This window comes from Blennius ocellaris, assembly GCF_963422515.1.
Source record: "Blennius ocellaris genome assembly, chromosome: 10".
NCBI lineage: Eukaryota > Metazoa > Chordata > Actinopteri > Blenniiformes > Blenniidae > Blennius > Blennius ocellaris.
In genome coordinates, this window is record NC_137659.1 from 10059405 (window position 1) to 10087390 (window position 27986).

A 27986-nucleotide genomic window follows, 5' to 3' on the forward strand; every position below is an offset into this window, starting at 1 on the left:
GAGAAGTTTGCAATGTCTTTCCGTTATGTGCATGGGTTTCCCACCACAGTCCAAAAACAACAAAACCTACTGAAAATTAATGGATGAAGTTTCTCAAAATATTGTTTGTTGCGAAAATACTTCTTGCACCATTTGTCAGTCCAGATTGAGCCAATTGTTTTATTCTTAATGTGGCTGTTGAATTCAGGTCTGAGTCTATAATTGCACCTATATGTGCCACCTGATTTCTCATCACGAGTGACATAACATTCTGAACAGCTGATTACTTGAATGAAATAGAACTATTAATGATTGTATGCATATAGTCAAGATCCCGGGCTTTTATTTTGACACCGTCGTATCCGAGTGTGACTTCCTGTTTTGATCCGGCTCCTTCAGTCAAACTCGACGCGGCTCCGAGCGGCTTCCAGCGGCTCTCAGTTTCGCCCAGCGGCTCGCCGCAGCCTGCAGCAGGAACATTTTGGCTCAGGCCGGGCGGAGCGAGCCGTTGGTTTGGGCTCCGGGGCTCCGTCCCGCTCACGCTCGCGACACCGGAGAGCCAAAATGGCACGCGCGCGCATGTAACCTTGGAGCCCCTCAGAGAGGAGGACAGTCATCCATGCAGCACAGGAGCACATCGCCGCCTCCCTGCTCATCTGCAGAACCCCAGCGTCATTCAATCCGACTCAATTTTGCAGACAATACTCAGATTACTGATAAAACGGTCATGGAAGCAAACAATCAAAAACACTGGCGGTAATTTGAGCAAACGGTATGTCTAGGTAGATGTCACTTAAGGTTTCCTTTCACTCCTGCTGGAGCACGAGCCACATCATGTCTTCAACTTGCTTTTCTGAGAAGATTGCATGTTCCTCATGCGTGTGAACGCCCCCACCATCCAATCTACCCTTCTCACGTTATTCCTCAAAGACCCAACTGTTTGCATGTTCAATCTTTTGTGCGAGCCTCTTTATGTAGCATTCATAGCTGCTTTCAATTGTTAATGTATTTTACATGTCGAGGTTTAGATTGTTTGTGCAATGACCACAAAAAGACAAATGCAAATTAGCCCAAAAAAGTTTTATTAAATTTATAATCACCACTATAATGTTCATTCACTTCAACTGTAATTCCATAAACAATCTCTTAAATACTAGCCATGTTTAAATCACATGAGAAGCTTGTTTCTAATGTAGTTGAGTCCTTTGGATGCTGTGAGCCGCAGGGATCCCGCGTTCCACAGTATCACCGCCTCCAGAAATCAAAACCTATCTGCACGTTTTGTTACTCTGCTGCCGCAGCAGGCGAAACCAAAAGAGGTTCTCGTCTCCGAAGACGATGCGGTGCACCTTTTAACAACCCACGGGAAGGAGATGCCCTCCGTGAGTCCACCGGGAGGTGAAAATAAAAATGAGAAATGATCAACATTACGGGGGGGAAACTACAGGAAATTCGTCAGTTTGCTTCGTTCTTTGAGGCCTCGTCAAAGTTCTCCACAAGATCTGCAAAACAAAAACGGCAAGAAGCTGGAGTTAGCCACACCGGTGCTTTTTCCTGTTATCACAGATCACATTTGTGCATAGAATAATTGATGAAATTGGTTTAACCTGGTTTAAAGTGAATTACTGATGAGCCTAACGGGTGTAATCGAATCTAATTCTGATATTTCTACCACATTGTTGCCGCCGTACCTGGAACATCGTCGTCCTCCTCCTCTGCATTCTCCTCCTTGACGGCTTTAAGGTCCATGGCTGCAGAGACAGAATCATGGCATTTATTCCACATGTACATCATTTTATCATTACCTGGCAGCACAGAGTCACCAATTTCTCAAGGTCACGTTTACATCTAACCTTATCTGGTTTTATCCAAATTGAAAACGAATAAAAACACTTATTTAAACCTGCCAAGAGGAATCTGTACAGACAGAGACACAGAGACAAAATGTAGGAGGCATCACGTTCATGTGTTGATTCAAACGGCTTCAGCTGTGACGTCTCCTGACATCTGAATCATTTATGTCAACGGGGTGTTGTTTTTGCCAGCAGGAAACCCCGAACTCTACTCCTGTGGCTGAAGGCCCGTGTCCTCTCTCATATTCTGCTCCCAGTATCACAGAGAGTGCGTGTTTTCTGTGTCTGTGTGTGTGTGTGTGTGTGTGTGTGTGCGTGCTCACATTGCCGCGGGAACTGCTCGGCCAGCTTGCGCAGGTTGCTGAGGCTGTCGGCTCCCAGCTGGCTCAGGATGCCTGGCAGCATCTCTGTCAGCTGTTTGGTCTCAGCGTGGCCCGTGATGGCGAAGGTGTTGGCAGACAGAGACGCCTGGACTTTTGGGTTATTGAAGTGGATGACCGTCCCGTCGTCTTTGATCATATTCACCTGAGAGAAGAGAACAGAGACGGGATGAGGATCTCTGTCCCGGAAAAAGGCGCGACCCGTTCCCCCTCCGTCGGCACAAGTTGTGTCGAAGAACTATTTGCGACATCTCGATGACCAGAAATCGACTTTTTCACATCAGGGTAGCGTTTCCTTTTCGTTTGTGCTCCGATGTCACTAAAAGCGCTCTAAAAATAAAGGGAGCTGATTGGGGAGTGATATACGTGGGCACTCAGTGTCTTCTACCACCCGTCTTGCCCAATCACATGGTGGTGATAAAAGATTCAGGAGTGTTCAGACAAAAATAAAGAAAAAAAACAACAACCCTAAAACCCGTCCAGATGTGGAGGAGAGCAGTAACTTACCTCTTCTATCCCTGCGATGTTGTTCACCGCCAACTTCTTCAGTGAGCCCTGCAGCTTTTTGTCATCGGCTGTTGCGGTTTTGTGGACGACCTTTTTCTTCCTGCGAGCCGTTCCCTGAAAGAATAAGAGCGGCTCCATTAGCAAGGGGGCCAACATTTTACACTTATTAAACAAAAAAACCCACATACTGCACACCGCATGTCTTGCATTAAATATATATTAAATGTCATTTTGGGGTTTATTTAAAATGTTGGATGCTCTTAGTGATGCAACCTGAGCAGACGGGGTTAACGGCCTTGCTTGACGACCATCAGGCGAAACTCCATTGAAAATACTCCTTTCAAATCAAAAGCTCGAGTTAACGACCCGAGAAAGAAACTTGTCTCACTCAATTGATCACCACCATCACCATTATTATTTGATCAGTGATGTTTTGCTGCAGATGATTGAATCATTAAAAACTAGAAACTGAGATTTTGCCCAAAGAGTTTGAAACACTTTGTGAGTGAAAACTCAAGAGGAAAATTGATGAAAAGAAGAAAATTGCAGTTGCATGTCTGTTTTTGATCCTTATTTTTTACAGAAATATATAGTCTAGGATCAGAAACTAATAGCATTATAATTAATAAAGTGGTTTTGAGAATGATATAGAAACAGTAAGTAGGTGTGTTTTCATGGAGCTGCCTAGTAACTAATGACCCACTACAATCTGTTACTGGACTGTTACAGAGCTGCCATATAAAGATTTGGATTATTTTGTTGATTGGTGTGGTGACCTTAAAACCAGGTAAAAAAAAATAAATAAAAAATGCAGTAAAACAACATACACTAATGGATCTGTACAACAGGCAAATAAGCAGGGAGGCTCAAGCCGTCCTGTCCCGACATGCTGAGTTCCAGTTTTTGTCTTCTGGTTTGAACTTTGAAGGGCAACAGGTACGAGCACTTCTTCGTCCTTAAAACCATTTCCTTCTGAATTCAGGCCGGGGTAAGAAGAGTCTGACCTAATATCATATCACGTGGCTACTATTTATGCATTCTTTATGTGTTATACTTTTCTGCAACACTAATGGCCAGACAGGAAAACTGAAGTGTATTTTTAATAATCCATGCAAGGCTCTCTCCAGAAACATGCCACCGAAACAACATAAAATACAACCGACTGTCATCATTGTTTGGTCGTAACTATAGGTGTTATGGTGAATCTGAAGTGAAATTCTGGATCTGTCAATGTTTGATCAAGAAAAAAAAACAATGAGCTCAGAGCCTTTCTCAGCTAATACATATAACGCCACCTAGTGTGTGTCTGAGGACATTACAACCAAAAGGGACCCAGCCTTGTTAGTGAGGCCATAGAGGAAGGGGCCAGTGCTTCATAAAGGGAATGCTGAGGTCAGGAGGAAATACCGACCAGATAACCATCACACCCCCTTTCAAATAAGCAGCTGAACCAAAACTGAAAGTTTCCACAATATAACTCTGGACATTTCTAAGAGTTGCATTGGTGGCAGAAAAAATTAAAGTGTAAAAGAACTGGACGTACCTTCCCTCCTATCCGGACCTGAGCTTGAAGTTTGGCGAGCTTCTCCTGATTCATAGTGTTGTTCTGATAGTGAGATAGAGAAAACATTAATCAGAGGGGGCACAGAGACATGTTGGCACAGCTGACTGGAGACGCATGTGGTTTCCTCTTTCCTACATCAACAGCATGTATTAGGTAAGACCTCCAGTAATCCACAACTACTCCCGCTACCGAAGGGCGAATAAATACATCACTTTGGCCAGAGAAAACTGGTCGACGAAAATTGAACACGTTGATGAAAATTGTTTTGTATTAATGAATTAAAAATATGATTGTTTACCGTAAATGTCGCTTATTGGGTTGCCACCTGATGCTAACGAAGCTACTGCTAACACTGCGGCTAAGGAAACAAGCTAAAATGCGCTTTTCTTATAAGCTACAACGACAGTATGGCTCATGTTAAATTAAAACGACACATTCGACTTGCTCAAATATTAGCCACTCATGTAACTCGTGGTTTTTACCTGTTGTTGAGAAATAACCACAGCCTGGTGAACAGTTTTCGCTGCTAATGAAGCAGCAGATCAAAACCGCGTTAAGAAACAGCAATACAATGGATGTCCGGTTTAGATTTTCATAATAACAATATTCACCTTTTACGCTACGAGACAATATTGAATTTACCTTGAGGAAAACAGGATTAGGGCGCTGAAAAAAATAACATAAATGTTTTCGAAGAGGTTTGAAATAAAAAATAGTCAAATAATTTTGTATTTGTGCATTTTGTTGTATTTTATTGTTTTATTTTTGAGCTCATATCCGGTTGTATGCCGGATTGTCGTCATCGAGCTTGATTATCTGACACAGCACTGAGGAGCACGCGGTGGCGTGGATGTGACGTCATATGAAGGCGGCCCCTCTGTCGCTGTAATGGGTAATGCAACCTTGCTTGACCAGTAGGAGGCCGCGGGGATGGACACGTGACCACTTTTGCAGAGTCACACTACCAAAATAATTAAATAATTGTTTTAAAACCTCTTGATATTTTTGATTCTTCTCTAACGAATCAGTTAAGCTTCAAAAGAAATAAGTTACAGTGAAAAAAATGTAATCGTACCCCGATCCCGTGTTCTGAGATGCGCTATTTAGAGTATTTAATTGAGATTTTTTTTCCATGTGATTGTTATTGTGAAGGGGATGGTTGGGCTTCCGGGTCGTGGCTATAAGAAACACATTCGGTCTGTGGCTCGGTCCGCGGGTCAGTCTTTGAGCCATCATCAGCCGCCAGCCGCACTCTTTACAAAGCAGCCGTCGCCATGCAGACGTCTCCGGTCAGGATCGCCGCTTTCTGGTTCCTGCAGGCTTTGTTGTCGCTGTCGTGCTTCCAGGAGGTCGTTGAAGCGGCCAACAGCAGAGGTGAGCTCTCACCCAGATGTTTCATCCTCTTTTGTTTGTCCAAACATCCTGGTTCACCAAGTCAGAGGTGAGAGCTCTGGATCCAGATGTTTCAGCCACTGCCGTGTCATTTCTCTTTGCGCAAACATCCTGGATCACTAAGCCAGAGGTCTGTGGGAGTTCTGTCCCGCAGGGTTTGTAATCTCGGTTTATCCAGGTTATCTGATCCGAGATGTTTGCACTGCTAACAGTCCTGCACATTCTTCTAAGAGTGAGGGTTTCTGAGATAATACAAGGAAACAACGAATGAATGAGGGGGGAAAAGAACAAAACATGCTCATAGACCATTGGTTTCATTGGTCTGTTCAATTATGGAACAAGCAACGCGGTGAGCTCAAGAGAAAACTTTATTCAGGCTTATCATGTCAAATAATTAAAATTTGAAGCAGATTTAGGTTTTGTTTTTGTGTCAGTGATAACTACTTTATCCCTTTTTTTACATGGGTTATACAGGAAACTCACAAATAAGCCTGGGTTTCACCATATTCCCGTGTAGCGTATTTATGACAAAAATCCTGTAGAGAAAATGTAATTTGTTATAATTTGATGCACAAACCCTTTAAGATGAATGGACACTAAATACACGTTTTGAAGCCTCACCTCTATTATCTTAATTGTTTTATTGCTCTGAGACTTCCTGTTAAAACCTACCTTCTTAAATATGGCTATTTTCAGTTTAATTAAAGGGGCACGATGAGCAGTCATACCATTGTTGTACATTGGGTGGCAGTGTTGAGGCATTTTAGCGCAGTTGAAGTTTTTATAGCAATTACTATTTCGACAATGCAACTGTTCCATCATTGCACGTTGACTCCAGCAAGATGGGAACATTCAAGAACCTTGGTCGCTGTCGTTTGTTCTTGATTTACTTGTACAGTTGCCAATTTTCAGGAAATCATCATGGAAAATTAATGGCAAAGCTGCAACAAAAGTTTATCATTCAATTGAATGAATGAATCTGGAGCCACAAGACATGTTTAACATGTAAAATAAAGATGACACAGCAAATAAAGTTGTATTCATATTTCAGAGCTGGACATACAGCTGCATCTTCGGTTGCATTTATGCATTTTGAAGTGTTCTACTTTAAGAGTAGCGCTGGTTTTTTTCCCCCCCTTTTTCTACCGGTTTTAAGTCATTTAGACAATATTGCAGGTTATAGTCTGTTTTTCTTGTTCAGCTGTGTCAAGTAGGACCCGGCGACAACCTTGTTATCGAATTACTGCTCATCAGTTGTTGCCCTCTCATGTGTCTTTGTATGGATTGTATATTTAGGGGACACACGCCCTGCTGTGGAAATGTGACACCCGTTACACAAAGCTGCTGTGCTCATTAATGTATGTTTTGGGGTTTGGTTTTTTTCCTGCAGGGTTTGGAGATAACATCCACTGGAGGACGCTGGATGACGGGAAGAAAGAAGCTGAGGCAAGGTGAGCTGAAGATGCCATGAACACACAAACCTTGAGTGTGTGTGTGTATATGTGCGTGTCTGCGCAGAGGTCTTTTGTTGTGTATTTCTGGGACTGACCAAACATGTTTTGAATCGACAGCGCACTGCCAATCATGGTCCTGATCCATAAGAGCTGGTGTGGAGCCTGCAAAGGTACAAACAAAAATATTTCTCATGTATTAAGTCGACGCGCTTCAGGTCCTCTCTGTGTTTCCAAGTCTACAACCATTTTATTTGGGCAATAATGAGGAATGTCTTATTTTTGCCTGCCAAAGAAAACATGTCCAGTTGCCAGTAAGTCATTCTGCAGGCTGACTACTTGTAATGTGACGATTGGCTTCGTATATTAATGGGAAACGTCTCGATCAAGCGGGGAGTAAAACCAAAATCCCGTTTGGTTGAATGATCGACAACCGTAATGTGTCCGACGAGGACAAACGACACCAGCAGGGGAGCTGGAAGAGGCCTGAAGCTGGCAAGCCCCCGGAACGGCGATTCTGTGGGTGTTTTACACCTTCCTCTTCTGTCAACACCAGATAGTGGTGATCTGGGAATCTGTATTTATCAGATCAGACAATGAGCCTTTTTCTTTTCTTTTTTTTTTTAATAATTGTCCAAAGACATGCTTGGATGCCTTTTATAATCACTGTATATGAAGACATCGTTGATAGAGAATATTCATCGGTGCAGATTTTCCTTCTGTCTTCTTGATGGAAGCGTTTAATATCTCGTCTGTTCCCACAAACAGCTCTGAAGCCCAAATTTTCTGAATCCAAGGAAATCTCTGAACTGGCTCACAACTTTGTGATGGTCAACCTGGAGGTGAGTACGACCCGTGGCCTCTCCGGCAATGCTGTGGCGGTCAACGTATGAGTGGAACTGAGTGAAGATATTGTGCTGAATGCCTCAAGCAGGAGGAACTTTATATCCCTGGAATAGAGCTACTATTTATCTGTTTCCAATTAAAACCATACACACATTCTCGTCGTGTATAATATTTATTTAAATAGATTAGTGAAATGCAGATTCAGGTGCCATAAAGGAAGCATAAATGGCTCCATTTGAATATACTAAAATGGCATTTATCTCACATGTCATGTGGGATTGTTGCCTACAAAATAAATCATCAATAATAATTTAAAAAAAATGTAGGAGTAGTATTGGGATGGGGCTGATCTGTTTTTATCATGGAGGTTTAAACACTTGTGAAAAATGTTTCATTGCAATAAAGTGAGGATATTTCACAAATCAAAGGGAATTGTTAGAGCCCTGATTAGTAGCTCTTATTAATTCTCATATTTAGCAGGTTATACCTATGTTTTAATCAAATTTGGAAGTTTAAACCTTTAATCTGCATTGTTTGGACATAAATCGGGAAAGCAAATGACCAACTGAAATATCGATACTTTAACATTATAATTGCTATCAAAAAGCACTTTTTTGTTATGGTCTGTACAGGGATAAAGAAAGAGTCAGGAGATGTTGGACGCATCTTAAGCCCCGTCTATTAGATTGTATTTATACTTTTACAGTGGAAGCTGCTCGAATCACTGCAGACGAACCTTGAACACTTGGTGTTGTGTCTCTGTATATCAAAATTATGTTGAGAATAGGAAATGGTTGCAACATGAAGACGTTTCTCCCTCCCCCCCCTGAATAGGATGAAGAGGAGCCAAAGGATGACTCCTTCAGCCCAGATGGGGGATACATTCCTCGGATTCTTTTCCTCGGTATGTAGAGCGAGAGCAGCCGGGGGGGGGGTTCAAATCACTCATTCATGAGAACTTATGTGTGTTTTGGTGTGATCGAACAGTCGTTCTCCCTTAATAACACCCACTCGCTGCAGAACGAATCGGACACCTCCACCGTTTAGCTTGGATGGCTATGCAAAACGTGGTGGCAGAAGGTGAAAGTTCAAACCTCTTCTCAAGAACAAGTTGAACGACTTCGAAACGGGACAAACGAGAAAAATAACAAATGATGCAGCTCGGATACTACAGGCGGAACAAGAGGAATAATTGAGCTTTCTGATGTTAAAACAGTTTTTTTCACAATACTATTGTTATACTTTGTATATTTTTAGTGCATTTTCCTCGTCACAAGCCACAGATTTCATAGTTTGACTGCCTCCGCTGGGGGGGGCAGAGAGCTTCTACAGGAAACGGCAGGAAATATGAGGTTCATGGGGATTCCTTTTACGAAAGTGATTCTTTGATCATCTTGTCACCTCGGCTTAATTTTTAACCTTCGGTGATCAGTCTATGCAAATGATAGAATTGCAGCAAAATGGACTATTTGATCAGAAATGAATAATTTTAGTGAAATGTAGTCCGTTGTAGACAAATTGTACGTGTTGTACCATTTCCAACATGAACTTTAATCACTCAGGGAAGACTAATCCAGATGGTCTTGATTTGCTATTCTTTATATTTAGAGGGCTGGTGCAGGTAATAGTCTAGTGTGCTGACAATCAGTGGTGGGAACATTGAAACTTCAAACTGAATTATAATTTGAGAGCAATAATGGATTTTCTTGCACCTTTGTATGGCTTCTCAACATAACATTTCAAGGCGGCAAGTCACTATCTGTACTTTTTTTTTTTTTTTTTTTAAACTCTTAACAGATCTTGACATGTACAAAATGAGTTAAATCTGTACGTTTCCACCAGTTGTAGGCCGTTCTCCTTGACTCACGCAGGCGAGCTCTCCGACGTAACACTGGTCTGAACGGCCAGACGTTCTGGACTACATGTTTGAACCCTCTTCTGACTCCTCCTCTCGTCCACAGATCCCAGCGGCAAAGTCCACCCCGAGATCACCAACAAGAACGGAAACCCAAACTACAAGTACTTCTACAGCAGTGCAGAACAAGGTATGCAGATTTTTTTATAACTCCGCGGTGAAGATTGTGACTGGATGGGACCGATTCCTGCTGAATAACAAAACGCTTCGTCTGCTTCTTCCTGCTCAGTGGTGTCCGGGATGAAGGAGGCACAGGACAAGCTGACGGGCGACTCCTTCAAGCAGGGCCACGTCGGAGACGAGCTGTGAGGAGGAGGCGGCGGCGGCGGCGTCGGGCTGCAGGCTGTAAGGGCTACACTTCCTCTACTGGAGCCTGCACTTCCAAGCTCGTACTGACAACCCCCTTCAATACTAAAGCGTCACAGCAGACAAACATTAAGTCATTGGTGTTTTGAGTTTTTTTTTTTTTTTGTCTTTGTACGGTTGTTCCATCCTCGTCTGTTTTACCGCATTTGTAAGACACTCCTGTTCACTAAATGCCATATATTGTACTTGCCGTCTGTAGAGGATGCAACCAAATCAGTTACTAAGTTAGCACCGTCGATATGCCAAGTTTTTTGTTTTTTTAAGAGATTGTCCTTTCAGAGCCATAAAAAGAGCTTTATGACACAGAACTGTGCAAACGTTTGTGTGGGAGAAGAAAGCGGGTAATCGGGTAAATGGATGACAACCGCCAATGTCATTATGGATTGGGAAAAACAAAACCCAAGGATTTTTCAGTGATGCTGTAGCTTTTCCAAAAGTCAAATCGCATTTAATCAGTCTGGGATGAGATGGACAGATCCACAAGATGTTTTGGATTTGTTCAATGTGTGGCCTTTTCAAAAAAGGACATTAGTGTCATAAGCTTACTAAGCTTATTTAAAAAAAAAAAAAAAAAAAATCTTTAATAGGCAAAAATTTAAATGCAATATCTCTAAAAGGCGCGCTTCTTTTGTGGCCTGTGTTCTGAATTATTTCTTTCATAGCTGATGGTAGTGTCATTAGTTTCACAGGGAATAATGGGATTTTCTCTTCCATCTAAAACTTTTGCACAGTATTGTAAAATCTAAAACCACCTTTTGAAGCTGGTGGGTTGTTTTTTTTTATTCTTTCCACATAGCAACAAAAGTACTGTACTACATATTGCGATCAATACTTCAACACAGCTGGTAATGTGCTTCCAAAGGTCCTCTACAGTAGGTTTTAGTACGTTTTGTGAAACTACTCGTCACCTTCCGCGCTGTATTTCTGAGTCACTGGTCAGAACATTTGGCAAAATCTAATTCAATGTCTTTTTTTTTTTTTTTTTTTGTGAACTTGATTAACTCTCCGGTCTGTGTTCATTTACACTGAAGTCTCATTCACTGCACTGAAGAAAGAAAAGAAAAAAAGCCACAATGGTTTCTTTTTTTTTTTAGAAGTAAACCTGAGCTCAACTGTTTTGAAGATGTTTTACAGCGAAGTTCAGAATCATGAATAGAATTATCAGTTCTCATTTTCTCAAGGTTTCAGATTAATGAACCTGATGCATGCTTTCAAAAACCTTTGTTCACCTTGCCAAATCTTTAGTGGCTAATCCTCATGTAATCAATTAGTTTGTTTTCAGTAAACCCTGCCAGTTAATATACACTTAACTATATAAACGGTTGTTGTATTTCTTCTGTTCTACTGCACGTGAAGTGACTCGACTCCCATCTTTTTCTACCTGAACCCTGTTAACTGAGGGGTGCGGACATTGGTGGGGTGTCTTTATGTATTTTATACATGCAAAAATAAAAGTTTGTGGTATTGAGGTTTGTTGTGTCGTTGTGATTCAAGACACTGCGTCATTTAAAACAGTATATCAAATTTTATTGCCTACGCAACAACAGTGATCCCTTATGGTTTGTCAAACGACGCGTAACCTCTGCAGAGAGATGAATGAAGTCGTTCTTAATCTCAGTTCCAGTCAGTGCAGGTATTTTAAGACATCGGATTATTGATCTTGGTCATCCTTCAGAAAGGTTTTCAACCCTTCGAAATCATCTTACAGCATTTGGATTTAAAGGTCCCATGTTATGCAGTTAATCAGCAATTTCACTTTGTCCAAAATGCTGGTACAATGTGCTAATGTTTACGGTGGATTTATCGTTATGACTCGTATATAAGTGAGGCAGAGCACCACAACCAGAGGGAGTAGTTAGTCCCCACATGACCTCATGAAGGGAAAGTTCTGAATCGCCTATATGAGCACACATTTGATAAAAAAGTGGCTCAAGTGAGGGCGATGACAGGCCTTCTTCACTTCTGGAGCCTCATGCACACACTATGTGGCTAGAGGGGATGAGAAAGTGAATTTTGCATAATATGGGACCTTTAATGATGAAATAAATTGTAAGAGAAAGACAAAAAAAATGATTCAGTGTGCAGATCTAAATAAGGTTTCAACTTTACAACTAAAAGAGGAGCGACATCAGGAACGCGTGTGGTAAAATAGGCCTTTCTCTGTGCTGTTCAGTGTGACAAGAGGGACAAAGGGCTCAAGCAGAGATTTAAAAACAGAAAAAAACATCACTAGCACAGTGAACTTGGCCACAGCTAAAGCATCTTTTAAAACCACTCAAAAAGGAAACAAAAATGTTGCTGTAGAAAGGAAATATTGCTACAGTCCCTACAGTTGGTCAAATTTCACAACGCTGCTGCAGAATCAGCAGCACGCTCCACATTAAAAACAAAACAAAAACCTATAAAAAGCTGTGATACATCTGTATATTCACAATTACACAGCCAGAAAATGTGATCAAAACTTAAGTGTTTTTTGTTTTTGTTTTAAATTTAAGGTTGTGCACGTACCATTTCTAATAAGCGTGACCGTCCCCCCCTGTTGGCTACAGTTTGCTGTGACGTACAGGCAGACGGGCGTCATTAAGGTTTCATGAGAGGGCGGCTACATCTGGCCCGACTCCACAGCAAGGTATACACGGCAACGTCTGGAATGAATCACCAACTCCTCAGCATGCTGGGCTCCGCGTCTCGTCGTCACCTGTGAGCGGACGTCGCCGAACGGGCCGACGGCGGACTCGGCGGCTGAGAGCAAAGCTACGCCAAGAATAAAGTGATGGGAGGAACGCTGCTTCTTCCACCCACCCCCGTTTGTGCTGCTTGACGTTTGTCCACTTGGCTTCTGAGGACAGGAAGAGGTGAATTGGAAGAGAGAGTGTGTATGTGTGTGTGTGTGTGTGTGTGTGTGTGTGTGTGTGTGTGTGTGTGTGTGTGTGTGTGTGTGTGTGTGGAGGAGAGGACGGCAGCAGCAGGAGCGCAACGCTTAAAATCTTCCCTGCTTGGCGTCCCCGATGGCCCCCCACACGTCGAAGACGAACTCGTCGGGAAAGGCGAAGTCCCCGAGGGTCTCGTCCAGCGCCATGGCGAACTCGTCCGGGTTCTTCTTGTCGCGGCCGACCTCCACCATGGTGGCGGCTGCGGGGGGAGGAGGGGGGGGCAGAGCGGACGGTGAGAACCTTCACAACACGAGATTTCCATAAACAAGCTTCCTCCGCTGTTTGACGTGTTCCCAGCTCCCGACAAAACACTTCGATATTGTTAAATCCAATATTTCCACAGACCGCAGCCGGACAAGCACGACAAATTAATATTTTGCTTCTCTCCGGGACGGACTGCGTGGGCAACACGGTGTGAGTGAGTCATGGAGCTGCGCGTAGAAAGAAGCGGGGATAGATGCAGTGGTAGTACGGAGGTTAGAGATCGGAGGTTAGAATTCCTCTGCTGATAGGTTCCCACTGTGGCTCTCTGAACGTGACCCTTGACCCCCCAGCAGCTCCTGGGCTGTGGCAGCCCCATTGTGGAATTAAGATTTTGAGAAATCTGATGAATACAATGACAATTTCCTCCAATGTTTTGTGCAGGTTTACTCTATTATCTGATGTATTCACCATCTGTTCACATGTAAAACAGAAAAAAAAAAAAAACAAGCGTAACGTGCATCAGTACTTCATGCACGAAGGAGACGTTAAACAAGTTTAAAGCATGAAAACCCTTCATGTGGCTCATACAGAGAATGACATCACCACGCACGAATTGAAATACGTAAACCGGTTTTCTTATTTCTGACGTTTATGTAAAATGTCACAAGCAATTCTGACAGTTGTTATCATCCCTTGCTTTTTTTTTTCTTCTTTTTTTAACTGATGATTATGGGCTACTGCTAAATAAATGGGGAAAATCTTAAAATCTGACCTTATAAAACACCCTAAGGCACCTTGTTTGAATTTCAAGCTACAAATATAATCATTGATATATTTCAATTAATGTTTAATAAATCTCAAATATTTGACAATGTTACTGAATTGTATTCTACTTTTTTTTTTTGAGATGCTACAGTACAATAACGTTCCAACACAGATAACCTGCAATGAACGGTACTGAGAGGTTAAGTGAGACAAATAGATTAGAAAGGCAGTTTATTGATCCTTTACAGCTCAAAACACACAGACACCCCCTACATACGCAAACACTCATTAATAACAAAAATTAATATTTATAATATATTTATGGAAAAAGGTGAAGGAAAAAAAAGAAGCACATATATGATATACAAGCAGCTGTATGTAAAGATATAAGATGTATAAGTACGGTTCAACATCGCCTCAAGCCGCCTCTGAAATGAGACGTTTCTACGTCACAAACCAAAGTGCGCTCATGAGACCCTCACCCAGCTCGGTGTCTCTGATGCCCATGTAGCTCTCCAGAAGGTCGTCCACTTTCTTCACGGCTTTCTCCTCAAATTCTGTCGGCTGAAACGGACAAAAAAAGACATTCAACGTTCATCCTGGGACGGAGTCGGCGCTGCTTATTCACAGCTCTCAAACGCGAGTGTGTGATGGGAGTCCCCGACCCGTCCCTCACCTCGTCCTCCACCGTCGCCGGACCTTTGGAGCGGAGCCTTAGCGTCCCCCTCCCTGTGCCCACCTTGTTTTCACCGGCAGGTTTGGCGCCCCTCGACCTGGGCTCCAGCATTTCTGTACGACGTGATAAAAGCAGCACAGTGTCATACTGGCCCACTGGTTTCAGCAAACAGAAACGGTGACAAACAGGTTTGGTCTTCCTACAGGAATTCAATAATTTATAAAGCAAAATGGGTATTTTTCACAATATAAACAGTAATTTATTACCTTTTTTCCCCCCTCATTTTGTAAATCTCACATTATGGCGATCATTTCACCTCTCAACAATCAAATTATACAATCAGGAATCTTGTTGTATTCAGCAGATTATCACTTATATATATAGATATAGATATAAATCTTTAAGATTGTTACAATTATGTCAACATCATAAAAGCCCAACTTCAGTGAATAGTGTTGATATGATAAACACTGAAAACCCTGAAGACAATGAGCTAATTGAGACAAAGGCGTCATTATTAAGAGACGGTATTATTACGTTACACAAATATTCAAAATGCACTTTATCTTGTCTATTATTCAATTATTTTTTATCCGATATCTCCCTCAATTTTATTTGTCATTGCATTGCTTTATTCTCATTGATGGTCTGTTCATACCGTTCATGTTTTTCCTTTTACATTTGCGTATTAACCAGTTTTATCATATGTTTTTTTTTTCCGCCTTTGTTACATTTAGTTCTGTGCTCCGTGTTTTATCCGACCTGCAGTAAAACATCTGACTGTTTACGAACAACGAGGCCAACAGCAGGCGGTGTGGACGAACACAGAGCTGCTGCCTCAGTGGAAAGTTTCTCTCAAGATTACATAAACAGAGACAGACGGAAAACTGAAAGATCTCCAAAATGTTGGAAGGACCCACCTGTCAAGTAGTTTAAAAAAAACAACAAAAAAACAAACAAACAAACCGAGAAGAGAACTGGTAGTGCTTCAAAAGATCAGCAGTCGTCAAACTAAATATTGATTTCACACTTTCCTTTTCTTCTTGTTGCTATTTTTATTAAGTTAACCGATAACGACTCATAGCATTATTTTGAAAACTCCTTCTTATACGCTGGCACTCCCGACGTCTGCGTCGTCCTCGTACATGCTGCTTATGTAACGATCGACGTGTGCCGCCCTTGATTCAGTTGAGGGCGCCGCCCACACCCTTTTCTTACTCACCGAAAGCCTTCATGGGCTCCACCAGTTTGAGGGTGAAGTTCTTGTCTCGGGGCAGCTCCTTCAGCATGCGGGCCACCTCGTAGTGCCGCGTCCCCACGATGTTGCGCCCGTTGATGCACTCTATGTGGTCGCCCACGTTCACCACTTTCACGCCGTCCACGACGCTGCCCTCCTTGATACGCTGACGGGAAAGAGGAGGGCAGGGTCAAATATTAGAAGACAATACTGTATCACAAAAAACTGGGGCAGGAGCGCAATGGACTGTGTTATTAAGAGCTACAGCCAGTTGCACTGGAACACATGTGAACTAATGTCACTGTAGGTACAAAACTGGAGGTTTCTACAGGAGAAATCATTAAATGTTTCGATGAAAACATACTTTTCGGTTACGTTAAACTTGGAGTAGGTTTTAGGGGGAGGCAAGTAATTAATGACATTAATGCAAGTCAATAAGAGGCATTTGTTCTTTTGCTATTGTTATTACTATCCACTTGCGGCGACGGCAATGCAAACTTCCAGATTGTGGGCCAATTAAAGAATTATCTTGTCGTCAATCTGCTCGATGCTGGATTTCTGAGTGTCATAACTATATGACTGATGATTAATACAAATATGCATGTAGCTGATATTAATGTGTCGCTTTTAACAGTGTCAGTGTGTACGGACCTTTTTTTTCCTTTTTCTTCTTTTTTTTTTTACTTCATTTATGTACGTCTGCAGTTCAAACCAGCAGCATTTCTCAGGAGAGGAGCCGTTTGTTGACTTGGTTGTTGTCGTTTCTTTTTCGAATTAAGACTGTTTTCATGGAAGCATGAATAAAAGTGATCATTTCTGAAAAGCTTAAGAAAAAAAAAAGACTGAATAAGAACAATTCAGATGGAAATACATCCACTGCAGATGCTCTATGCGGGACTGGGAGCTTCCAAACCATATTTCTCTCAACTTTCACTCCACAGACACATTTCAAACCAATCCAAGTCATTTCAACATATGATCACAGTTTTAATGTTGCTAAACTTTCCACATTATATGGTGATGGTGAACCGTCCGCTGTCAAATAAGCACCACGTGTGTCCACACACACACACACGAGTGGAAAGCTGTATCGGGACTGTATGAGATAACTTTCCAAACATCAAAGGTTAAACGTGACTGAATGAATAAATGTAATCTGAGCCGTCTGACACGTCTTTAAAAAAAACAGTTCTCACATTACCTCGGGCACCGCCACACTGTGAGGCTGTAGTGCTGCTGCAGCATCACATGATGGCACATGTGAGCAGCTTGAGCAACACTGGTGGGACCAGATAAGCTCATTAGGCCCGGATCCATCCACACCAGCAGCATGCAGGACGGAATTATGATTTTCACAGGGACAGAGGTTTGTGAAGTTACGTTAAAGCTGGCGGGAGTTATAAGATGGGTAAGCGCTGTCAGGACTGATGAGTGAATGAATGAATGTCAAAGAAGAATAAATAATAAGCGACATTATGTTCCTCTGACATGAACATTAAAACTATAACATTCATTCAGCTTGAGCTGAAAATATTCTTTTAGACTCCCAAGTTGGGAAACTCTTTTGTTTATGTCATATATTGTTATTCTATTGTATATATAGACAATATATAGTTATAATATAACCTTATACTGTATTGTATATTTGTGTAACGTGTTGAAGTTAATACCCGTTGTGCCCACATTTGTTCTTTTTGTCATTTCTGCCGATTTAGTTTCTTTCTCCAATGTCAGCAATCGTCACATTCATGTGCTTTAACACGGTACCGAGCCTCAACGTGTTCACAACCGATGTGTTAACGTTTCACGTCTCGTTTCTGAACGCTAGTGCGAACACAGACGAGAAGCGACGGCGATCCCCACCTTGATAAAAGCGTAGCCGGCGCCGTTGTCGGTGATGGTGAGACCCAGAGCGTCCTCGTTTTTATACACCTCGATCTCCTTCTTGACCCCTTTGATGTGAGCGAAGATGAAGTCCTCCAGGCCGATCTGGCCCCCCAGCAGTTTGTCCATGTCGATCTTGTGGGTGTTGAGGGTGCAGAATAGGATCTGAATTACGGGAAGAAAAGTAAACACACACATGCATGAGGCGAAGCTCATCAGAAACATTTTACGACAAAAGTAATTGTGGAGGAGGAAAAACACACTGGACAGTTTGTATTTGCGATTAGCCACAGCTATAAAAGTGTATCAGAGTCACAAATAAAGGTAGATGTCAGTGCGGCAGTTCAGTTATGCCCTCTTCAGCCCCACGGTGTCAGCAGCGACTGGCCCTCCGTTTGCCTTGTGATGAAGTGGCCTCTGCTCCTGTGCCAGAAATGTGGCAGTCGCACCTTGATCTGGCTTCACACCGTGTCTTTCCAGGTCGGAGACATGGAAATGTGATCATCGGGAACACGATAGGCGTGGTGACCCGTTTAATCGTTCTTCAAATAGAGGCCGGAGCCCCAAGCCAGCAGGACGAGTCCAGTGTTCCCAAAGTGTGTTTCTGACTCTGGACTGACCGCGGAGCCAGTTCAGATTCAGTCGCTGACTTCCAGCTTTCACAGGGAAGGAACTGATTTGCTTTGGTTCATCAGAGAAATGACCTTTATGCACCAATCAGTGAGGCCTGCCTTGTTTGGGCCTCTTTTTTTTTTTTTCCCCCCCAGTGTACCAACGAGTGTTCGTCTCACAGTCGCACACAAGCTGACACGGCCTCGTTCGTTGCCTTGGGTTACCAGACTATAAAAGACCGGGATTATAATGGAAGGAGGCCACTGGAGGAGAAGGCAGAGAGGGAGAGAAAGTGTGCTAAAAGAAGGGTGCACCGTAGTTGAATTGATGGCTCACTCTCTCTCTTTATCCATAACAGACGCCCCCCCCTCCTCTCTGCCTCCACCCATGCCAGCGCGTTACCCAAGAGCAGGTGGGAGGAACAGCGGCAGACGCCTACAAGTGGTTACCAAGGCTGCCGACTGTATTAAGCCGTTTCTTTGCGAGGCACGCAGCTCTCCTCCCGCTGAGCTGTGTGCGTGCGGCGGCGAGCCGCGCCGCAGCCGGCACAAGGCCGCCGCAGCACCTCGACTCACAAGAACAGATACTACACCGCCCACGGACCTGTGTCACACTGACCAGAACCCTGATAATCACGTGGAGGGAAGAAAAAAAAAAAAAGGGCAAGTCAGAAGAGAACCACTCCAATCTGCTCGGTGTCAACCCAATCAGTGACTCAAGCACCGGAGTGAGAGGATCAAAAACACCCCAAAAAAAAAAAAAAAACCACAATACAGCTGACTAATTTCAGTTTGACAACCAACAGATACATAAGTTTGCATAAATGCAAGAATTTACAAATGAGTCACGAGTCACAACTCGGTTCGTTGAAAAACTGAGTCAAGGTGTGACATGTTCTTTTGACTGCAATTAATCACAGCTTGTGATCAATTAAAAAAAAAACATGAATACAAAATGCACAGTTTAGTCTGTGGAAAGTCACCATTTTAAAATGTCAGGTTTTTAATGCACATAAGGGTCAGACTTAAGAAGAAAGGTCCTACAATTTAGAAGGGTTGAGCCTCGTGGCAGATTTGGCCTTCACTCATGACGTTTGCATGATCTTCCTTGTCCTTATGTAGTTTTAGAGTTAAACTACAGTCCCATAATGAGTGGGAACCATAAGATCCATGGGCAAAAAAAACGGCCTGCAAGAGGCTCCAGTCCAGCTCAACAAACCACCAAGCAAAATGTAGGAATTTCAAAGAAAACTGTGATTTTTTTCAACAACACATTTCTTAAGAGTAGTGGATATGAAACACTGAGACTCAAGCTGAGATATCAGTAATGCTGCCATAGCCTAAAAGCCAGGCTGTCAGAAAAATGGAAAAGTTTAAATGTACACGAGATTAAATTGGTCTGTATGAACTAAAACGTGTTCGGCTCCTCTGGCTTACCCCAACAGGGACCTTATTAGTAGCAACAAGTACAAAAAAACGTGATTTAAAACTAAAGTCATTCGGGAAATTTGTAAATAGTCCTTTTGTATTAACCAGTTCTCGAAAAGTTTTAGTTCATCACTCCTTAGCCTTGTGATTGAATATTATCCTGACCTTGATAAAAGCAGGGAAGGAAGAGGGCCGACATGGTTTTCAGCTTCCATTAACTGTATCCAACATATATATCTAAAAGGAGGAACATGTGGGTGACCAGACCTCCACCTTGTGACACTATGTCCAGCTACTTTACACTGAAAATATCCGACGACAGTATTTCTCATCATTCCACTGAGGCAACACAGATCTTCTTCTGATGTTGTCGTCAGTACAGGGAGTACTTGTAACTCCCAAAAGAGCCGAGGATGCTACAAAAAGATTCAAGAAGGGATCTGAAGAGACACATGATGAAGTTATAATCTCGATACAATCACTGAATTTCTTTCTTCACCTCCAAATGTTCCGTACGACTCAGCAGTGGGACGATAGAATCACGACTCCTGCCTCTGTGAAAAGGTGAGGTTAGATAAATACAGCCTCTAATTGGATTGCAGTGAAACTAAAAGCTCAGAAAACCTGCTTCTCCCCCATTTCAAAGCCTCTTCAACTTGAACTTTAACGGAAGAAGAAAAAGGTCAAAACAGTTAAAGAGGCGGAAATGGGACCTACAGTGTGTGACGGTTTAATAAGCTGCTGCTGCGTTAGGTTTCGGTGTTCTGCCTTCGTCTGGTCCTTTTCTTGTCTGTATTATTTTACAAGGAGTGCTGATGCAAGCCGTGTGTCCTGGGTAAAATCATACTCATCAGCATTTGAACCTTTGCAATCATTCACCAAACTGCGGATGTGAGATTCCTCAGGGTGACGATGATGATTAGGGCTTTAATAAAAGTGACTCAGAAAGCGGAGGACTGGATATTTAGAGCAAATTTCAAATAAATCCAAATTAAAACACAAGATCACATCAAGTCACTATTATAAGACATGTGAAAACACGAAAAAATAATGTTAACGACCATACGGATGTACATAAAGGCTATAAAAACAGGAAATACTCCTGGTAAATATGTAGTAAAATCTGTACTGTGTCAACTCCACTTGTTTTATTAGCTAAATGGTCTGTGCATGTTTGATTCTGTGACAATTAAAACCAACATGAACAGTGAATTTCATTTAAAACCACAACATTTATGAAAACGTCTACATAGGTCGCATTCATTTACCAAAATGTAGTTTACATTCATGAGAAAGACACAAAATGTTTCACGTTGAAATGACAACAGAAAACCTGGATACGTTCTAACTCAGACATCCAATCATCAAGATTTCCGAAAACCACAGCTGTGGGGAATTAAAGCAAACCCGTCTCATCCTGTAACATAGTACCGTTTCGTCAAATCTCTGATTAAGATTTATCTCTGCTTGAGGGGCACCCACATACTGAAAACTATCAAAAGACTATTTACACGCATCTTATTTGTTGAAGGCGGGGCCGGGGCGAGGTTACGTGAACGCACACGTCACGTCTTAACAAATATTAGCTTTCGTCACCACCGTCACGGCGACGATCTCCGCGAAAACTCCAGCTGCTTCCGAAAACCTGTGTGTTGACTGAGGCGTTGCCATGGCAAACCCCCCCCCCCCCCCCCTCCTCCAATCATGACTGGCAAACAGCCACTTAGGTGACTGGATCAGAATCACTCACACTCGCTTTGCATTTTACATACGCTTTCTTTGTGTCACGTGTGCGCCGTGGGTTTGGAAATGCGGGGAGAGATGATGCTTGTTTACATGCGAGAGCACGACGGATGGAAACACGACAGCGGATATTTTCAGAACATGTTATTAGACGGTGTAATGCAGGAAAATAACAAATGCAACTGAATAATATTGTGAAATGATAAAGGACTAGTTACTTACCGCATGAAGCTCGTTCATCAATAAGCATGTGATCGATGCTTAAAGAGTTCAACAGAAATTAGTTGATTTTTTTTTTCTTTATCGATAGTGACTCCAAAAAACGAAAGAAACTTAACATTTGCCAACAAGTTTGCTCTTTTTGTAAATTGCCACATTTGTGCTCCATGAAACAAACGCGTGATATTATACATCTGTAATGTATCAAAAAGTGAGAAATTACAATATAATAAAATGCATTTAACTTCTGCGCCAAATATGTATGTATTTATCTTGACATGCGCACAGATTTCAGGGTATCGTCATGCTTCTTGTTTGGGTTTTGGAAGGATTTGTAAAATCGGTACAAACGAATGGGGCGGTTCAGTTTATTCCCTGTGTGGAAAAAGCCCAGTACAAGAGCTCAACTAACTCCTGTAAGCTTTGTGAACGTCGAACAGGTGGCTGAGCTGTTGTCCTGCATGCTGATTAAAAGGGAGAGGCTAAGATCTGAAGTGCCCCTAAAGAGGATCTGAATACAAAAGGTGTGTGGAAGCAGTCTGTTGTGATCATGTCCTGACAGACTGCATTTACTCTTGGTGTATAAAACTGATAAATTCAGGTACAAATCAAGATAAGGCCACGTCATCCGAACTAGGAGACGTGTAGGACTGACTAATATAACTCTGTATCGGCCTTGAACATTGCTTTTTTTCTTCCCTTTCTTTGTTGATCTAATTATCAGCATTTAGGAAGTGAGTGCAAGAGCTTAGCAAACACAAACACCAGACTCAAGCCTCATCAAATAAGATTGTTTCACCTAATCCTCACCACCTGATTAGGAAATATCTGGCTGCTGTGTGTGGAGGCAAAGGCAACGTGCTGGATAGAAACCACAACGTGGGGACATTCAAAGTTGTATTCAAATATCAGGCGAAGTCACGGAGCCACACCTCGGACTCCACAGCTGTGGGGCCCAAGAAGCAGACTTTGACCGGGGCTGAGAGATCTCACACTTTATGGAGTTCAAGATATTCCACGCAGACCCCGGTAGCTCGGATAACAGACTGGACAGAGCTTACGTAATATGTGTGTCACCATCACTGTGAGCCCTTTCAGTGCCACCGCGATTCTTGAGAACTGAGGTTCAAGTTAAACGACCTGTCCTTTGGTACGTTCAAGCGATTGGAAGAACTGAGAGGCGTGTCGTTTCGGAGTTTTTAGCTCAATGCAAAAGGTGGGAGTTTAGTGGAGAACTGAAGCACGGCTGTCGTCTGACGCAAGTTTAATCCTTTGCAAATGTGAATTCTTCATAAAGAACCGGACTGAGCCGGCAGGCTGAGGGGAGTCGCACCGGGACCAGCTGCAGCGAATGGATGGAACGCAACATTGTTTTTCAATTCAACCGTTTAGGTTTCAGGTGAAAAATGTTGCTACTTCAAAGTATCGTCCTGGATTCCCCCCCACTTATATCTGCAACTAGTTGCAAGTTGTTGCAGCTCGGTGAGCGACATATTTTTGTCCTGTGTTTTCACAGCGGCGCTGGAAGGAGAGGATGACAGCTCTTTAGGGGCACAACCTTGAAAACGCTCTAAAATTCACGAATGAAATGTCAAAAAAGAAACGAAGCACGAACAATAAAATCTGAACAGAAATCCAGCAGAACACAAAAGAGGGCCCATCCAGGAGAAAATAGTTCGTTTTTTTCTGGTGATATGTTGAATTTATTTATCATTATTGTCGTAATATAGGCACAAACGTACTAAACTCCACCAACTGTCTAATACTGATAAACCTGATATTTGAGATCTAAACTATATTTCACCATCGTCTGTTTTTTTTTTTTTTTTATAATTCATGCAGGGTTGTCCGCTCTTATTTAGACCTCAGACTCTTTATGACAGAAAAAAACAGATGGCCCATTCATCTGACGCTCAGCGGGAAATTTTCCTTTTCACCGAGTCGAGAATCCCAACTGCATTTGACAGCGAAGGAATAATAAATAAACCGAAGCACTCAAATCTTCATAAAAATACATTTAAATATCTTAAATGGGTCAGCGGGAAAAGTGTGGCGAGTTATAAAAAGGAAGAGAGAGATTAGTCGGATATTGAAATCTTTGATTACATCTTCCAAGTGAAAATGCGACATTGTCATTGTCGCGTTCGTGTCTGTTTACGTGCTTTAATGATGCTCGGAGCCACTGAAAACGGCCGAGTTGGAACTTTTTGAAAACTCTCCGACTCCGTGGAAACAAGAGTGGCCGGTCAAAAGAGAGACGCACTGTTGGTTTCTGAGCAGGTTCCTGCTCAGAAACCAACAGTGCGTCTCTCTTTTGTCCGGCGGCAAGGAGGCCCAGGGCAGCTCATCTGCCCCCCCCCCCCATCAGCCCCACCCCCCTCCTCAATGTCCCCGGGGACGTCTCTGGCTTTGGTTTGGACAAGTTATCTGGTTGGATTTTCAGGCTGTGCCCACTGAACCGGACGTGAGGGACTTCCTGAGGTAGAAACTGTGGATTCCGACGGCTCACATTCGCACATCACTCACGGGGTCTTTTGTCTCCGATGATCTGTGCCACAGCTCTGAAGGGGCTTACTGTACTGCGTATGCACACGCCGCCAATGAGACCGGCGCCGAAACAACTAACTGATTGATCACTAAGTCCTTTTGCGAGTAAATATGCAAAGAATGCACTCATTCTAGTTCCCTCGCACATGATTAGCGGCTTGTTTTCTGTCTGTTTTATTGAAGTAAAACAGCATAAGTCGATCTGTAATTAGAATATCTGCGAGTTACAGCATAATCACGGCACAGGACAGTTTTTATGTGTTGATATTTTGGCCCCCTCTGCATGGCTTCGAAACGTAAACAGGAAAATAATTATTTTCTCTCAGTGTCACCACAACAAACACTGGTGATATTCTTTATTTGATCTTTATCCGTGAGATTGTCTTCTTCCCGTTGAGGTGGAGATCACAAAACAAGCCGCAGGACAGGACAATAAAACAACAAAGAACATCTCAAATCCAATCCTTCCCCAACCGCTGCTGCCACTGCGGCTGCCCTTAAAAGAAACGTGCTGTTACAAGATAAATACCCACATTTGAGTCTCCTCAATGGTATTTTCCTGCCGTCGGGTCTGCTGCAGCTCACTCTGATCATACATCTACGATTAAATAAGTCGCTGTAAATCACAGCGCCTCATTTCTTTCTTTACAATTATTCCTCGTCGAACTTTCTGAGCTTCAAAAAGAGGGAGTGGGGTGGTTTGGTGGTGGGGGTGGATAACTTGCATGCTTACTCTGACAAAAGCCAAACATGCCACGCAACTCTTTTCTTTGTAAAGAAGAGCTCAAACGGTTTGGTTTTCAGGACCTTCACATGCAGCCTTTGTACTTGCTTCCGCAAGAGGAGTCAGACATGACGAACTGCATCTGAGAATAGATGCACATTAATTTGACGCCGACTGCATTAGAGAGATAAGACGCAGATCTCTCTTGGTCTTACGCGGCTTAAGACAATTTGACTGACTTAACCTGTTAATGGTCACAACCAGACTGTCCCTCCAGTGCAACCACTTAGAAGACTGTTTAATCTTCACCTTTACTGGAACAGGCATTACCGTGAGAGCGTGCTTCAGCTGGACCTGTCTGCCCGATCATGTGATTTGCATGTTTGATTTGGCACAGGTTTCACGCCGGATGTCCTCCCTAACAAAAGGTGCTCAGGACTTTGCGGAAAAAAAACCCCCAAAAAAAACAAAAACACACACAGCAGTGACCTGTGGGCAGCTGGGTTGAAAGCAGAAAACGTGAGGTTAACATCCCAGGTGAAAACATGCAATTTTACGCAACTATACCTGAATTAAAAACAAAAGTAAAACTACTCACTCTGAATGAAACTGTTATATAAAAAAAAATAAAAAATGTAATATCGTGACAGAAATATCTAAAATATTTGAATACTTATTTTATTAATTTCAGTTACTGCCAATTTCTGTTCTTATTCATTTGAAAACCTTTGCTAGAAATTCTCACTAAATCACGAATCAGCATTGGAAATATTAGTTGTTGAAACCAGTTATTGAAACCAGTGCCAAAAAGTGCAGTTTTAAAATAACTGCAGTGGGAAGATGAAGAGTGTGGAGGGTCACGTTGGGCATCCCAAGCGTTTGGATATTAACCTGAATGAAACCACAGCTTCCACTGCACAGTAAGTCAGTCATACTCATGCCAATTAGCCATTGTTTACACCGTGATCCATCTAGTGTGAAAAGATAATGCAGCTCCCACTTAACTATATTGAAGGTAAAAGGCTTCAGGAAGTTAATGGATTTCATTCAGCATGAATGCCCCGTGCTAATTTAGAACGGTACATTTAAAGTCTTGGAAGTAAATAGAGCAGTTGTTATTTACATTTCTACTGTTGTATGAGGAGCTGAGAAAATGAATTTCCTTGTATTCCTTAACTATGTCATTTATTCATCTTTCTTATTGTGATTTAAAGACTATGGAGAGTCACGAATTACTTTGGTTTCCATTTATTTTTTATTTGTTCCATCTCTTCACATATAGGTAAAATATGGAATTGAGTGTTTGTTGATAAGTGTGTACAGTGTTTTATCTTCAAATTAAATACATACATACATACATACATAACACAGGGATACACCATATGGGCAAAAACTTACACAAGGAGACGAGAAGGTTGCCTACAATACCAAGTAAGAAAAACGAAGTTCTTTAAATCTTGCTAAAGTCATTGAAATAGGACACAAATACAAGGAGCTGACCCAAAAGGTAAATATAAACACTACCCAGGATTGCAAAATTGCAAAAAAAAAAACAATCGAAGCAGAGGTTCAAAATAGATTCAAAAGGTATCATGACAACAAAAAGAATTCAGACTTCGATGTTCACAGTTTCATATAAAATCAGAGGAGAAAAAAAAAAACATTTACATGAGTTTGTGAAAGTTTACTTCACGGACTCTCTGTAAAAAAGAGCGTTTTAACGCTCGAAAGCGACCCGAACTATTTTGTTTACGTCGACTTCCGCTCCAATCAACAGGTGCTCTCTTACCTCCGGGGGGCTGATGTTGAATGCCTCCGCTATCTTGCCGTACAGCTCCTTGACGTTGGTGAAGCCCTCGATCCTCCCGGTGGGGCTGCCGTGCGCCAGCTGCGTGTGGAACACCAGCTTGGGCCGCAGGTTGGCAGGTGGAGGCGGGAGCCCGGCGGCTCCGTTCGCGGAGGATTTACCGAAGCTCCCGGCACCTGCGTGTCCGCCGCTCACCTCCTCATTATCCACCAAATGCTCCTTCGTCGACTTGTTCTTCTTCCTCCACGGTCCCAGCGGCATTCTTGTCTTGTTTGTTGTTATTGTTTTGTCGACGTGTGTGTGTGGAGAGGGGGGGGAAGTCCGAGCCGCCGCTAGAACATTGAAGTAGCTTAACCTGTTGAAGCCCCGCGGTCGGCGCAGGAGTCCGTATTTACTTCCTCCTTCTCCCTGTCCTCCTCCTCCTCCTCCTCTCCCTCCTCCCTTCTAGGTCCCTGACGCTCCTCCGCTCACCTGTGCTCGGCCCGAACTTTGTTCCTCGGCCCTCTCCCGGCAGATAAACGCTGTCAATGTTCAACAGGTGAAGAGGAAGGACTGAGTGGATAAAGCCCCGGGACAACCTGCGTGCCGCCGCGGCGCTCGGCTGGCTAACAATAGCTGCTCTGTTTGTCAGTCAGCGTGTCGAGGGACGCAGGCGCAGTGGGGGCGGCCCAGGGGCCGGGCGGAGGCCCCGCCGAGGGGCCCCCCCAGGTGCACCTGTGCTCCTCTACCGGAGGGACCTACACTTTAAAACAATTACTTCAAGTTCTTGCTCTTCCAAACACTTTGCAGCAGCTAAATGGAGGAATAGTGAAGACTTTGTTCAATCCCCACAAGCGAGAATAAGACTATGACCTCTCGTGTACTTTGTGTTGTATATCATTAATTTGTCATGTTTGCTACTGGGTTACTTCTCTTGTTTCATGCATTGATCTGTAAAAGATTAAGATAGTTAACA

At 42.8% G+C, this 27986-nt stretch overlaps 3 protein-coding genes across 3 annotated transcripts; 1 reads left to right on the plus strand and 2 right to left on the minus strand.

Annotated features, from left to right (window-relative positions):
- Nucleotides 1-1042: 1042 nt before the first annotated feature.
- LOC308135600 (transcription factor BTF3 homolog 4-like) lies at nucleotides 1043-4836 on the minus strand. The gene is made up of 6 exons (XM_080503672.1): nucleotides 4766-4836; nucleotides 4263-4325; nucleotides 2720-2833; nucleotides 2156-2357; nucleotides 1671-1730; nucleotides 1043-1481 (listed from the first exon to the last, which is right to left on the minus strand). Exons 2-6 carry the CDS (start codon nucleotides 4314-4316, stop codon nucleotides 1435-1437), a joined length of 477 nt encoding a protein of 158 aa, XP_080359798.1. The 5' UTR covers nucleotides 4317-4325; nucleotides 4766-4836; the 3' UTR covers nucleotides 1043-1434.
- On the plus strand, nucleotides 4363-11722 carry txndc12 (thioredoxin domain containing 12 (endoplasmic reticulum)). The gene is made up of 8 exons (XM_080503671.1): nucleotides 4363-4436; nucleotides 5436-5657; nucleotides 7066-7126; nucleotides 7247-7299; nucleotides 7895-7968; nucleotides 8807-8876; nucleotides 9934-10017; nucleotides 10117-11722. The coding sequence occupies exons 2-8, from the start codon at nucleotides 5558-5560 to the stop codon at nucleotides 10194-10196; spliced, it is 522 nt and encodes a 173-aa protein (XP_080359797.1). The 5' UTR covers nucleotides 4363-4436; nucleotides 5436-5557; the 3' UTR covers nucleotides 10197-11722.
- Nucleotides 11723-11807: 85 nt separating this feature from the next.
- Nucleotides 11808-27445, minus strand: gipc2 (GIPC PDZ domain containing family, member 2). Its single transcript, XM_080503844.1, has 6 exons — nucleotides 27014-27445; nucleotides 17932-18117; nucleotides 16054-16234; nucleotides 14832-14944; nucleotides 14638-14719; nucleotides 11808-13385 (listed from the first exon to the last, which is right to left on the minus strand). The coding sequence occupies exons 1-6, from the start codon at nucleotides 27290-27292 to the stop codon at nucleotides 13234-13236; spliced, it is 993 nt and encodes a 330-aa protein (XP_080359970.1). The 5' UTR covers nucleotides 27293-27445; the 3' UTR covers nucleotides 11808-13233.
- Nucleotides 27446-27986: the final 541 nt, after the last annotated feature.

Bases quoted from the DNA above. Each gene is read 5' to 3' on its own strand.
- LOC308135600 (XM_080503672.1), bottom strand. From the start codon at position 4,316: ATGAATCAGGAGAAGCTCGCCAAACTTCAAGCTCAGGTCCGGATAGGA. The intron at 2,358-2,719 runs GTAAGTTACTGC...CTCTTCTCTCAG, and splicing joins ACATCGCAGGGATAGAAGAG to GTGAATATGATCAAAGACGA. The intron at 1,482-1,670 runs GTACGGCGGCAA...TTTGTTTTGCAG, and splicing joins GGAGGACGACGATGTTCCAG to ATCTTGTGGAGAACTTTGAC.
- txndc12 (XM_080503671.1), top strand. From the start codon at position 5,558: ATGCAGACGTCTCCGGTCAGGATCGCCGCTTTCTGGTTCCTGCAGGCT. The intron at 7,300-7,894 runs GTACAAACAAAA...TCCCACAAACAG, and splicing joins CTGGTGTGGAGCCTGCAAAG to CTCTGAAGCCCAAATTTTCT. The intron at 7,969-8,806 runs GTGAGTACGACC...CCCCCTGAATAG, and splicing joins TTGTGATGGTCAACCTGGAG to GATGAAGAGGAGCCAAAGGA.
- gipc2 (XM_080503844.1), bottom strand. From the start codon at position 27,292: ATGCCGCTGGGACCGTGGAGGAAGAAGAACAAGTCGACGAAGGAGCAT. The intron at 18,118-27,013 runs GTAAGAGAGCAC...CCCGTAATTCAG, and splicing joins TCAACATCAGCCCCCCGGAG to ATCCTATTCTGCACCCTCAA. The intron at 14,945-16,053 runs GTGAGTAAGAAA...CACGTCGTACAG, and splicing joins GGAGCCCATGAAGGCTTTCG to AAATGCTGGAGCCCAGGTCG.